The sequence below is a fragment of the Mixophyes fleayi genome, chromosome 1, assembly GCF_038048845.1.
Source record: "Mixophyes fleayi isolate aMixFle1 chromosome 1, aMixFle1.hap1, whole genome shotgun sequence".
Taxonomy (NCBI): domain Eukaryota; kingdom Metazoa; phylum Chordata; class Amphibia; order Anura; family Limnodynastidae; genus Mixophyes; species Mixophyes fleayi.
Window position 1 is genome coordinate 264,468,791 of NC_134402.1, and position 14,005 is coordinate 264,482,795.

Below are 14,005 nucleotides of genomic sequence, written 5' to 3' on the forward strand. Positions count from 1 at the left end.
AAGGGGTTAAGGGAAATAAAATACTAAATATATAATGGGTACTCCCCCAGATACCAATGGTTTTAACATATGAACTCCATGTGAGCCAGTATCATCATAGAGGCTAGGCTAAACCTGCATCAAAAGCTGGAACATGCACATGTATTTTTACCTAGAATGGATGTGTACCACACCGCTGGGTATTCTGTTTATATTCACCCAGCCCTATATTCTCCAACTGCAAGACTAAATCCTCCTGGGAGATAGTGTTTATGGCACAACTCGACTGGGGCGACCGCATATAAGGTTCATTTGAACTTATAAAAGGATGTTAGTTATGTAATTTACAGAATGTCATATATATAGTATATATTCTTATAGGAAATGTAATGCATAAAAAAATAGCATTAATAATTTATACTGGCATAGATGCCTGTATGAAATTATAATCAGTGAAAATAATGACATATGTCAAACATTTACTGTAGTCTCCCCCATGGGCTAGCACTTAAGTGTCTTCACATACAATGGGCCTAATAGTGTCATATTTCATATGCATTTGTACAAGTAATCCTAACTTGTTTACTTAATATAAAATTATGCTCCTATAATGCTCTAAAGAAAATATATGCAATTTAAAAAATTCCCAACTAAAGTGTTTGGAACAAAAGAGATCTACCCCTGCACTTTCTGCAGTAAAGTCACAACGGTTAACGGGGTTGGGATAATGGGTTTAAAATGGAGACCAAATCCAACTCTACATTTTACACAGAGTATACTATACCCCCCTAAAGCTTTCTGTAATGGGCAGAGGGAACACCTCAAATTGCCCTAAGTGTGGGATGGATTCTGCTTCCTTCTGGCATCTACTATGGGAGTGTCACAGACTACAGCCGTTACTAGGTTGCAGTGGTAAAGGCTATGCAAAGAACTGGTATCGATATACCTCTCCTATTATCTAAAACATATTTATTTGGCAATACATGAGACTTGCTGTTAAATAAAACCTCAGTGCAATATGTAATTAACTTGCAAGTTAAAACCAATAAATTGGCTTTAGCCAAGGTCGTTATTGCAGCCTTCATATTTTATATTATGTATCATTTGCTGCTGACTCATACACGTCGACTCATCCACTCATACCCAGCTTTGATCTGTAATATTGGAATGGTTTGCTGGTTGAAATCATGTAAAGGTCTGTTATTGATCTATTATATAATTGTATTGATAGTTAATAATTACTTAGTAACTGGTGGTGTTTGTTGTTTCTATATCGTAGTTGGAGTAGTAAGTAGATTTTTTAATACCTTAAACATGGTGATTATTTTTGTCATTAGGCCCATTTAATAGTGTTCTGTCTTTGTCTTAAATAATTCATATGCTAGATATCTTGGTTATAACACTACATAATTGAAATACAGGGGATTGCTTGGTTTAAATTTTGATTGTAGTGGGATATAAGGCAGGGAGAACTGAAGTACTTCTAGTTATTAGCTTTGGAATCAAACCTTGGTGGTGGCAGTTAATAAGGAGTATGAGGTATAATTTAAAGGGTTTTTTAATAATTTTTCAATAGACTGGGGGCTTTCTTGTGATTAACCCACTCGTGTGTCACGCAGGCTCAGGTGAGTGCTGTATGTGACATACACAATTTGCTTTAATACAATAAGCATTTTATAGTATAAAGTTCTCTAAAGACAAGGAAATGAGGTGAAACGTAATTTTGCAACAGCTGCGTATAGTAGTATAAAACGAGATGAAGTGTGCATGGTCTAAGATATATTACACTGGTTTCTGCACAAATTAGACGTCTCAAATTAAGTCCTAATTATTCTCTCTGTTGACCTGTAGAAGCCGGTTGTTCAGTATTGGTTATTCAAAATGTGATGTTGTGTTTGGGAAAAAAAAAAAAAAAAGTAAAAAAGTCTTCAACCTATAGCTTTTCCATGAAGAAAATCAATTGTGAGAAAAGTTTGTGTAAGAACGTCAATAGCAGGGGAGCTATAAGGATGCAATGAGATGAGGCAGTATGACATCTTGAGGTATAACAGAATTACTCACCATGCCAACACAGAAGAGGATAAACAGCAGCAGCCATGGGATATCAGTACAACTGTGCTCTTCCAATGGCCTCCAGTCCCGCTTAGAGTTCTGGAAATAAGAGACAACGAAAGGCTCATTTACTTATGATCAGCTCTTGTGATGTCACACCCCTAAAATCTAAATTCATACATTCTTACACATAGAAGCATGCGAGCAAAACTTTTCAGCATCTGAAGGGAAGAGTTGGGCGGATTGGGGGTGTTCTTAGCTAATTGCAGATCAGGCACAAATGTACCTAGTTTTGAATTCAAGTCAAAACATAAGATTTTATTTTCAGGATGTAATTATTTAAATGAGCTAGCGTAGGTGGAGATGGCTCTTTTAGGGAGATGTTCCCCATGGTACAGATAGCCACATGGCCTTTTTCTTCCAACAAGAAGCTCATGCTTTCAATACAATGTATTTTGCATATTGCAGTTGACCTTTCACAGTAAAGAACATTTCCATGTAATAAAAAAAAAAAACGCGTCAAAATTCACAAAAGTAACATGCGACAGCGACAGTGCCCTCTCACTCTAATGAATTCTTTTAGACATGCATAAGGCTAAGCCCACCTGAATTTGAGGAAAACAAACCAATAAAAAATTGTTTAAAAACACGACTAAGACGGTCCAACCAACTTTCTCTTTAATTTCCCCAAACACATATTTGTAGATCTCATTGGCAAATATACATGGCATTTTACAGAGATGGGAAGTGGATATTGAAATGGGCTTGGTGGTCAGGCTGGCGCACTTGCTCAAATAAAAAAGTAAAACTAAAAAACATCATCATCACCACCATTTATTTATATAGCGCCACTAATTCCGCAGCGCTGCATGCAGGCTAGTATGTGATGTTCTGAGTACACATTTTCAACATCCTCTACAAAGCCATTGAGGGACATCTTAATTTTCTTGTGAAAGGTACTAAAGTCTCTTAAACACTTTCACTACACGTTAGGAAGTAATAAATCTTCTTTGCATATTATTTTATTGTTATTATCATCATCTTTTATTTATAAGGAGCCACAAAGGTTCTGCAGCGCCATACACAGGGGTTTAGAGCATACAAGAAAACGATATTACATAGATAAATATTACTTAGCCAGGAGCTCATTGAAAACAAACTAAAGTTTTACAATCACCTTGCTCTATGCAGTCATACCAGTGCTATAGGCTGTCAATAGAGAGTAAACTGAATGCCAACTTGAGTCAATATTGAAACAACTAATCTGCTCAATTGGGTCCAATTACAGTTCTTAAACACAGGCTGCCAAAGAAATGAGCCATTTGCTTTATTGGCCCTGACTACATTAGCGCAGTGGAGAGAAATGCTCCAAGGCGGTCATTTTGACTTATCAAGCAAGACATGGCTGGAAATGGTGAAATGTAGGAAATGCTGGTTGTGTAGGACTTTCTAAAGGATGCAAGTGGGAATGCACCATTTATAGTTATCATAGAAGGCATTGGATTACAAAACTAGTGTACACAACTGCAGAAAGGATATAGTTTGCACAAAAGCATACAATTAATAGAAGTTATTTTAAAAAAACACCTTGGACTATGAGCAAAATTGCAAGATCATCAGAAACATAAGGAGCTTGATTGATTAAGGAAAGGAAGGCAAAAAAAAGGAGGAAGATTTCTCATGGACAAACCATGTTACAATGCAAGGGGTGCAAATTAGTTTATTATTCTGCACACAATACTTGATAATTTTATTTTTACACTGAAATTTAATGTTGATCTACCCCAACTATAATATATCTGCCATCACATTTTAAATTTACATCCCCTCCAATGCAACATGGTTTTGCTAAAGTGCAAAGTTACTCTTTTTCTTTTGTTTACTTTCCTTAATGACTCAGGCCCAAGGTGCTTTATTTTTGGTACAGTCTCTACAAGATTTTAACTTTTACCATTGTCCCAAAGTGTAAAATGGGATTAGCTGAAAAACCAAACATGTTTTTAATTTATTCATGTTCAGTCTAACATTGTAGGGAAGGTGTGCTTCATGTTAGGAAATTATCTGCAAACGTGTTACTAAATTGAACAAGTACTGTGTAACTGTGAATAAGAAAACCTTTTCAAACACAGATAGAATAGATGACAGGATGAGCATTTCAGGTTGGCCAATTACAAAATGTGATTGTCCTGTAACTTGCACCATGCAATTTCAAAAAACCAATGAGGCAGATTAACCTCTGTGAATTTAAATGGGGAGTGACTGGACAAACTTGCTTTTCTCCCATTTGCTAATGGGATCATTTTCAAGTGCTGCTGCGCCAGATCGTAAAGATGTATAATCATTGTGCATTCCAATGTACAACCTGAACGAATATATTATCTTTGCCATTTACTTATAATTGTACAATAATAAACAAAGTTCAACTACTTAATGTAATCTCCACAATAAAAATGTAAGGGCATTTAATAAGTAGTGAGGCAAAATTGAACATAGGGAATGTAGTTTTGTGTCCCTTGGAAAAATGGGCTTACCCATCAGTATACACTTCATATAAAGCACATTAAAAACACACTGATAAACAGGACATAATCGCTTCTCGGCCTTTTGGCTAAGATCAAGTGAGTACCTGTCTGAGTAGGGTTTGCCTGTGCCTGAAAGGACCATGGGAAAGCTTGGTCTGGCCAGAAGGCCGGTGGCTTTGAAAGCCTGGGCTAGAGCCCCTGGAGTGGTGACCCAGGGGTGCCAAAATCACTTGGGGCGTGGGACCCTCACTTGATGCGGCACTTTGCACAAACCCCACTTTCATGCCACACACCTTTCCTTGCCCCGGCCTTTTGGCTAGGCAGGAATAATTTTTAACATCTCGGCCGAAAGGCTGGGGCCGTTATACACGGCACTATTTATTTTCTCACTGTTTTGTCCCTATCACTTTTTTATACGTTTTACTCACTTGGATTTTATTGGTGCGGGTTGGGCCCTTATGGGTTCTCCCCCCGAGAGATCTAGGGGGGGCTGTGTGGCCCTGAGGTTCCGGCCCCCCTGAAAACACTGGAGGTCCTCCCTTTAGGGGGTGGACTAGACGTAGAGCCCTGGGTGAAGCCTCGGTGGATCCCAGGGCCAAAGGGACCCCCCCTAGCTTTGCGGCGAAGGGGGGTCTGAAGACCCTTGCCCCCTAAGGGTCCTTTTTGGATCCGGGGGTCGGGGACTAGGGCCCTTCCTTTCTTAAGGAGGGCCACGTACCGCACCCTTATGCACGTTTTTTAAAGTTTTGCACTTTTTTTTCGAGCACTAGGGTGAAAGCACTGCTTTTCAGGCTTTCAATAAAAAAAAAAAATCAGTATACACTTCATATAAAGCACATTAAAAACACACTGATAAACAGGACATAATCTTGTATATTAAATTATGTTTGGAAAACCTCTACAAAGTGCAGCAACATAGATCGCATTAATGCATGTACAGGAGTCTATGACGCTGCGCAATTTCCTGCCACTCCTCAAAATTAGTCTTATGGATCTTTCTATGCATGATACTGATCTGACAGAAATAAAAAACACAAGTATTCACAATAGGACCCGAAATTAAACATCTTTTTTTCTTTTTACAGGCTAGTAGCACTGCACGACAGCGTCTCCACTACTGTGCACTGCGGGGTAATGAGTCGGTCATTTCATGAAGGGTAAGGACTAAAAACTGACCCTGTAGTCCCATCCTGAGAATTCATGACTTGTCTTCTGTCACCATGGCGATAGGGCATGACAATAACTTGTGCCAGACAGTGCAAAGACACACCCCCAGCGAACTACAAATCCAGACCCCACCTCTTTGTCTGGTCAGTCACAGCACTGTACATACAGGACTGTATGTCTGTATGTACAGTAACTGTCAGACACTATGTACAGACATAGTGACTGCCAGTTACTGTACATACTGTGTCCTCTCGCACCTGGTGACTGCAGGTACCCTGTGACTCTATGTGATACAATTCTATCAACCGTCCCAATTTAGGCTGGATAGTTTTGATTCTAGGGCTCTGTCCCAATAGTGGCAGCTTTATTTCAGTGGACAGAAATCAGAGAAATCTATGATGTGATCTATGTATTATTAGGGATGAGCGCGCTCGGATTTCTGAAATCCGAGCCCACCCGAACGTTGCGGATCCGAGTCGGATCCGAGACAGATCCGGGTATTGGCGCCAAATTCAAAAGTGAAACTGAGGCTCTGACTCATAATCCCGTTGTCGGATCTCGCGATACTCGGATCCTATAAATTCCCCGCTAGTCGCCGCCATCTTCACTCGGGCATTGATCAGGGTAGAGGGAGGGTGTGTTAGGTGGTCCTCTGTGCTGTTTAGTTCTGTGCTGTTTAGTTCTGTGCTGTTTAGTTCTGTGCTGTTTAGTGCTGTGCTGTGTTTTGCAGTATCAGTCCAGTGGTGCTGTGTGCTGTGCTCTGTCCTTCTGAGGTCAGTGGTGCTGCTGGGTCCTGTGCTGTGTCCTGTTCAGTCCAGTGGTGCTGTGTCCTGTGCTCTGTGCTTCTAAGGGCATAGTTATTTCCCCAATATTCCCCTGTGTTTAAAAAAATAAAAAAAAGTTTTTTTTATAAAATACCAAAAACTACTTTAATATTTTTTAATTACCACAAAATTTTCACAACCAATCCTGCAGTATAAGCCCATTGGTACTGCAATATTACCAAGTTCACACATTCAGCAGTAAAAGTCCAGTGGTACTGCAATATTACAAAGTTTACACATTCTGCAGTATCAGTCCAGTGGTGCTGTGTCCTGTGCTCTGTCCTGCTGAGTTCCGTAGTGCTGCTGGGTCCTGTGCCGTGTCCTGTTCAGTCCAGTGGTGCTGTGTCCTGTGCTCTGTGCTTCTAAGGGCATAGTTATTTCCCCATTATTCCCAAGTTTGTAAAAAATAAAAAAAAAGTAAAAAAAAATAAAAAATTTAAAAAAAAAAAAAATATATAATAATTATAACCAAATTTGCAAAACCAATCCAGCATTATAAGTCCATTGGTACTGCAATATTACCAAGTTCACACATTCAGCAGTAAAAGTCCAGTGGTACTGCAATATTACAAAGTTTACACATTCTGCAGTATCAGTCCAGTGGTGCTGTGTCCTGTGCTCTGTCCTGCTGAGTTCCGTAGTGCTGCTGGGTCCTGTGCCGTGTCCTGTTCAGTCCAGTGGTGCTGTGTCCTGTGCTCTGTGCTTCTAAGGGCATAGTTATTTCCCCATTATTCCCAAGTTTGTAAAAAATAAAAAAAAAGTAAAAAAAAATAAAAAATTTAAAAAAAAAAAAAATATATAATAATTATAACCAAATTTGCAAAACCAATCCAGCATTATAAGTCCATTGGTACTGCAATATTACCAAGTTCACACATTCTGCAGTATCTTGTGCTACATATAATGGAGACCAAAAATTTGGAGGATAAAGTAGGGAAAGATCAAGACCCACTTCCTCCTAATGCTGAAGCTGCTGCCACTAGTCATGACATAGACGATGAAATGCCATCAACGTCGTCTTCCAAGCCCGATGCCTAATCTCGTAGTACCGGGCATGTAAAATCCAAAAAGCCCAAGTTAAGAAAAAGTAGCAAAAAGAGAAACTTAAAATCATCTGAGGAGAAACGTAAAGTTGCCAATATGCCATTTACGACACGGAGTGGCAAGGAACGGCTTAGGCCCTGGCCCGTGTTCATGACTAGTGGTTCAGCTTCACCCACGGATCTTAGCCCTCCTCCTCCTCCCCCCCCCTACAAAAAATTGAAGAGAGTTATGCTGTCAGCAACAAAACAGCAAACAACTCTGCCTTCTAAAGAGAAATTATCACAAATCCCCAAGGCGAGTCCAAGGGTGTTGGTGGTTGTCAAGCCTGACCTTCCCATCACTGTACGGGAAGAGGTGGCTCGGGAGGAGGCTATTGATGATGTAGCTGGCGCTGTGGAGGAACTTGATGATGAGGATGGTGATGTGGTTATTGTAAATGAGGCACCAGGGGGGGAAACAGCTGATGTCCATGGGATGAAAAAGCCCATCGTCATGCCTGGTCAGAAGACCAAAAAATGCACCTCTTCGGTCTGGAGTTATTTTTATCCAAATCCAGACAACCAATGTATGGCAATATGTAGCTTATGTAAAGCTCAAATAAGCAGGGGTAAGGATCTTGCCCACCTAGGAACATCCTCCCTTATACGTCACCTGAATAACCTTCATAGTTCAGTGGTTAGTTCAGGAACTGGGGCTAGGACCCTCATTGGTACAGGGACACCTAAATCCCGTGGTCCAGTTGGATACACACCAGCAACACCCTCCTCGTCAACTTCCTCCACAATCTCCATCAGATTCAGTCCTGCAGCCCAAGTCACCAGCCAGACTGAGTCCTCCTCAATACGGGATTCATCCGAGGAATCCTGCAGCGGTACGCCTACTACTGCCACTGCTGCTGTTGCTGCTGTTAGTCGGTCATCTTCCCAGAGGGGAAGTCGTAAGACCGCTAAGTCTTTCACCAAACAATTGACCGTCCAACAGTCGTTTGCCATGACCACCAAATACGATAGTAGTCACCCTATTGCAAAGCGTATAACTGCGGCTGTAACTGCAATGTTGGTGTTAGACGTGCGCCCGGTGTCCGCCATCAGTGGAGTGGGATTTAGAGGGTTGATGGAGGTATTGTGTCCCCGGTACCAAATCCCCTCGAGATTCCACTTCACTAGGCAGGCGATACCAAAAATGTACAGAGAAGTACGATCAAGTGTCCTCAGTGCTCTTAAAAATGCGGTTGTACCCACTGTCCACTTAACCACGGACATGTGGACAAGTGGTTCTGGGCAAACGAAGGACTATATGACTGTGACAGCCCACTGGGTAGATGCATCCCCTTCCGCAGCAACAGCAACAGCTGCATCAGTAGCAGCATCTACAAAATGGCTGCTCATGCAAAGGCAGGCAACATTGTGCATTACAGGCTTTAATAAGAGGCACAACGCTGCCAACAAATTAGAGAAAATGAGGGAAATTATCTCCCAGTGGCTTACCCCACTTAGACTCTCATGGGGATTTGTGGTGTCAGACAATGCCAGTAACATTGTGCGGGCATTAAATATGGGCAATTTCCAGCACGTCCCATGTTTTGCCCACACCATTAATTTGGTGGTGCAGCATTACCTCAAGAGTGACAGGGGTGTGCAGGAGATGCTTGCGGTGGCCCGCAAAATTGCTGGACACTTTCGGCATTCAGCCAGTGCCTACCGCAGACTAGAGGCACATCAAAAAAGCTTGAACCTGCCCTGCCATCACCTCAAACAAGAGGTTGTGACGCGCTGGAACTCCACCCTCTATATGCTGCAGAGGATGGAGGAGCAGCAAAAGGCCATTCAGGCCTACACAGCCACCTACGACATAGGCAAAGGAGTGGGGATGCGCCTGAGTCAAGCGCAGTGGAGACTGATTTCCGTGTTGTGCAAGGTTCTGCAGCCATTTGAACTTGCCACACGAGAAGTCAGTTCCGATACTGCCAGCTTGAGTCAGGTCATTCCCCTGATCAGGCTGTTGCAGAAGCAGCTGGAGAAAGTGAGGGAGGAGCTGGTAAGCCATTGCGATTACAGCAAGCATGTAGCTCTTGTGGATGTAGCCCTTCGTACGCTTTGCCAGGATCCGAGGGTGGTCACTCTTTTAAAGTCAGAGGAATACATTCTGGCCACCGTGCTCGATCCTCGGTTTAAAGCGTATGTTGTGTCTCTGTTTCCGGCGGACACAAATCTACAGCGGTGCAAAGACCTGCTGGTCAGGAGATTGTCCTCTGAAGAGGACCGTGACATGCCAACAGCTCCACCCTCATTTTCTTCCACATCTATGGCTGCGAGGAAAAAGCTCAGTTTTCCCAAAAGAGGCACTGGCGGGGATGCTGATAACATCTGGTCCGGACTGAAGGACCTGCCAACCATTGCAGACATGTCTACTCTCGCTGCATTGGATGCTGTCACAATAGAAAAAATTATGGATGATTACTTTGCTGACACCATCCAAGTAGACATGTCAGACAGTCCATATTGTTACTGGCAGGAAAAAAAGGCAGTTTGGAAGCCCCTGTACAAACTGGCTCTATTTTACCTGAGTTGTCCCCCCTCCAGTGTGTACTCGGAAAGAGTTTTTAGTGCAGCGGGGAACCTGGTCAGTGAGCGGCGAAGGAGGTTGCTTCCTCACAACGTTGAAAAAATGATGTTTATAAAAATGAATAATCAATTCCTCAATGAAGTACAGCACTGCCCTCCAGATACTACAGAGGGACCTGTGGTTGTGGAGTCCAGCGGGGACGAATTGATAATGTGTGATGAGGAGGAAGTACACACTGTAGGGGGAGAGGAATCAGAGGTTGAGGATGAGGACGACATCTTGCCTCAGTAGAGCCTGTTTAGTCTGTACAGGGAGAGATGAATAGCTTTTTTGGTGTGGGGGCCCAAACAAACCAATCATTTCAGTCAAAGTTGTTTGGTAGGCCCTGTCGCTGAAATGATTGGTTTGTTAAAGTGTGCATGTCCTATTTCAACAGCAGACCTCTCAACTGCAGCTCATCCCTCCTCTGCGGGGATAATGTCTCCTGTGCTCTGACACGTCACTCTGTGTACTCTCAGCCTCAGGATCTGACACTACAGCTACCATGCCTCTTGTAGCAGCCCTCACTCCAGGGCCTCTTCCATGTGCAGTGTCCCCCTCTCTCTTGGGTTCACTATAGTGGCATGGAGTTCTCCCCCTCATCCAGGGCACACATTCCTTGCCCTGGCTCAGTCACCACGCTCAGACTTCCAGGCAATGCTGGGGGAGCCTGGGAGCTTCCACCCCAGGTCCCCAGCTACAACTCTCCTCTCCTGTGTCTTCTCTCTCTTTCTGACACTTTAAAGATCGTGCCTTTAAATGAAAAAGTCAGTCTTCATTGCACGACTATGTGCAAGTGCAACAGGGACATTTTTTTGGGTTTACAAAGTCAAACAATAACACTACGACCCTGTCTGTCTGGGGTCTGTCAATGACGAATTGTCTGGAGCATGTTTTGAGGAGGTATTGTGGCCCCGGTATCAAATTGGGTACCGGGGCCACCCCACTATGCAGTCCAGATACTTGTTTGGTGGAATTCCGACACGTGGAGGGTTTTTTAATTATATTGTGGCCTCGGTACCAAATTGTGTACCGGGGCCACCACACTACGCAGTCAAGATACTTGTTTGGTGGAATTCAGACCAGTTGAGGGTTTTATTATTATATTGTGTGGACCACTCTATCTATACCACACTACAACTCTATACCACTCTATTTCCTACTTTAATTCTATTTAATTCTATTTCCTACTTTAATTCTATTACTAATTAATTAACATAAAGAGGAACAAAAATAACCAATTTTACCAAAAGTATAATATGACTTAGACTTACAAACACTACACTTGAAAGATCGTGCCTTTAAATGAAAAAGTAAGTCTTCATTGCATGACTATGTGCAACAGGGACAGTTTTTTTACAAAGTCAACTAATAACACTTGGACCCTGTCTGTCTTTAACATACTTAATGGGATCTCAATGACGAATTGTCTGTAGCATGTTTGGAGGAGGTATTGTGGCCCCGGTATCAAGTTGGGTACCGGGGCCACCCCACTACGCAGTCCAGATACTTGTTTGGTGGAATTCTGACACGTGGAGGGTTTTTTAATTATATTGTGGCCTCGGTACCAAATTGTGTACCGGGGCCACCACACTACGCAGTCAAGATAGATAGATGCGTATCATAGATAAAGTACATTCAGTGGTGTGGGGCAAATTGAAAAATATTCAAAATGCACTGACATTATCAAAAACAAGAGGTTGTCACACGCTAAAACTCCAACATGTATATGATGGAGAGGATGGAGGAGCAGCCGTATGTGTAGTGTAATGCAGACCTGTTGAAGGTTTTTTATATATTTTATTGTGGTGCCCAGTGCCCACTCCTCTACGCAGTCCAGGTACATTTATTGGTGCGATTCATAAAAGTTCAGGGTTTTTAATATATTGTGGTGACCCACTCCTCTACGCAGTCCAGGTACATTTATTGGTGCGATTCATAAAAGTTCAGGGTTTTTAATATATTGTGGTGACCCACTCCTCTACGCAGTCCAGGTACATTTATTGGTGCGATTCATAAAAGTTCAGGGTTTTTAATATATTGTGGTGACCCACTCCTCTACGCAGTCCAGGTACATTTATTGGTGCGAATCAAACAAGTTGATGGTTTTCTTATTATATATATTGTGGTGACCCACTCCTCTACGCAGTCCAGGTACATTTATTGGTGCGATTCATAAAAGTTCAGGGTTTTTAATATATTGTGGTGACCCACTCCTCTACGCAGTCCAGGTACATTTATTGGTGCGATTCATAAAAGTTCAGGGTTTTTAATATATTGTGGTGACCCACTCCTCTACGCAGTCCAGGTACATTTATTGGTGCGAATCAAACAAGTTGATGGTTTTCTTATTATATATATTGTGGTGACCCACTCCTCTACGCAGTCCAGGTACATTTATTGGTGCGATTCATAAAAGTTCAGGGTTTTTAATATATTGTGGTGACCCACTCCTCTACGCAGTCCAGGTACATTTATTGGTGCGAATCAAACAAGTTGATGGTTTTCTTATTATATATATTGTGGTGACCCACTCCTCTACGCAGTCCAGGTACATTTATTGGTGCGAATCATAAAAGTTCAGGGTTTTTAAGATATTGTGGTGACCCACTCCTCTACGCAGTCCAGAAAGATACCTTTTTGCAACGTTTTGGACTAATAACTATATTGTGAGGTGTTCAGAATACACTGTAAATTAGTGGAAATGCTTGTTATTGAATGTTATTGAGGTTAATAATAGCCTAGGAGTGAAAATAAGCCCAAAAACTTGATTTTTAAACTTTTTATGTTTTTTTCAAAAAAAATCCGAATCCAATACCTTAAATCCGAACCGAGACCTTTCGTCAAGTGTTTTGCGAGACAAATCCGAACCTCAAAAATAACGAAAATCCGGATCCAAAACACAAAACACGAGACCTCAAAAGTCGCCGGTGCACATCCCTATGTATTATATACACTCTAATAGTGTCTACAATATAGTACTTACATTTTAATAGTGTCATTTATACAGTAGTGTCTTCTATATATCAAATACTTCATCATCAATATTAAAAACCAATACTGAGTAATACAGACAGAGAAGTAAGAGGGCCCTGCTCGCAAGCTTACAATCTATGGGGGAGGGGGGGGGGGGGTATTTATAGATGACAGTATAGTGTGTCCTGTATATCCAATACTTTATAATAGTCTCCTATATATTGCATACACTATAGTAACGTCTCCTATATATTCTACACATTAAAGAGCTTTTGATATATTGGATACAATATATGATTTGGTCTATATATTTTATACATTATAATGATGTCCCCTAAATATTTCATACATTATACAATGTGGTCTACATATATAGAAAACACCAATGCAAAGGTATAAAATATTTCAATAATACGCATTATGAGATCTAAAACGTATTTCATGTATGCTATGCGTTCCATAAATTAAGGTATAGAGCATATAAGGTGTCTTGTATGCTCTATGATTATATAATGCCACCCAGAGATCTCATCAGCGCATCTCTGTCGCCTTGGAAAGCCCTGCCAGTCCTCCAGATCAGTCTCATGCGTCTTTGTATGCATGAGAATGATCGTCTGCCAGGGGGGGGGGAACCAAGAGGATGACAAACAACTTCATATCCTAACAGTCTCTGCAGCAGCATCCCTGTTCATTCATAACTTTGCGAGGGGCAGGAGCTGGAACTAGGGGCTTAGAAAAATGGAACCCTCAGTCTCTTAGGTCGGTTGGGAACAAGCGACTAGCTAACCTTCAGCCCTGCCAGCGAGACTCTGTGCTTCGGGCCGTGCTACAATGAAA

General features: G+C 41.8%; 1 protein-coding gene across 1 annotated transcript in view; it reads right to left on the bottom strand.

Moving 5' to 3' along the window:
- The window catches only part of SLC44A1 (solute carrier family 44 member 1), a 94,164-nt gene that overhangs the window by 59,388 nt on the left and 20,771 nt on the right, over positions 1 to 14,005 (bottom strand). The window contains exon 2 of the mRNA XM_075210451.1: positions 2,041 to 2,130. Coding sequence (XP_075066552.1) covers positions 2,041 to 2,130 — 90 coding nt within the window. The remainder of the gene's footprint in view (positions 1 to 2,040; positions 2,131 to 14,005) is intronic.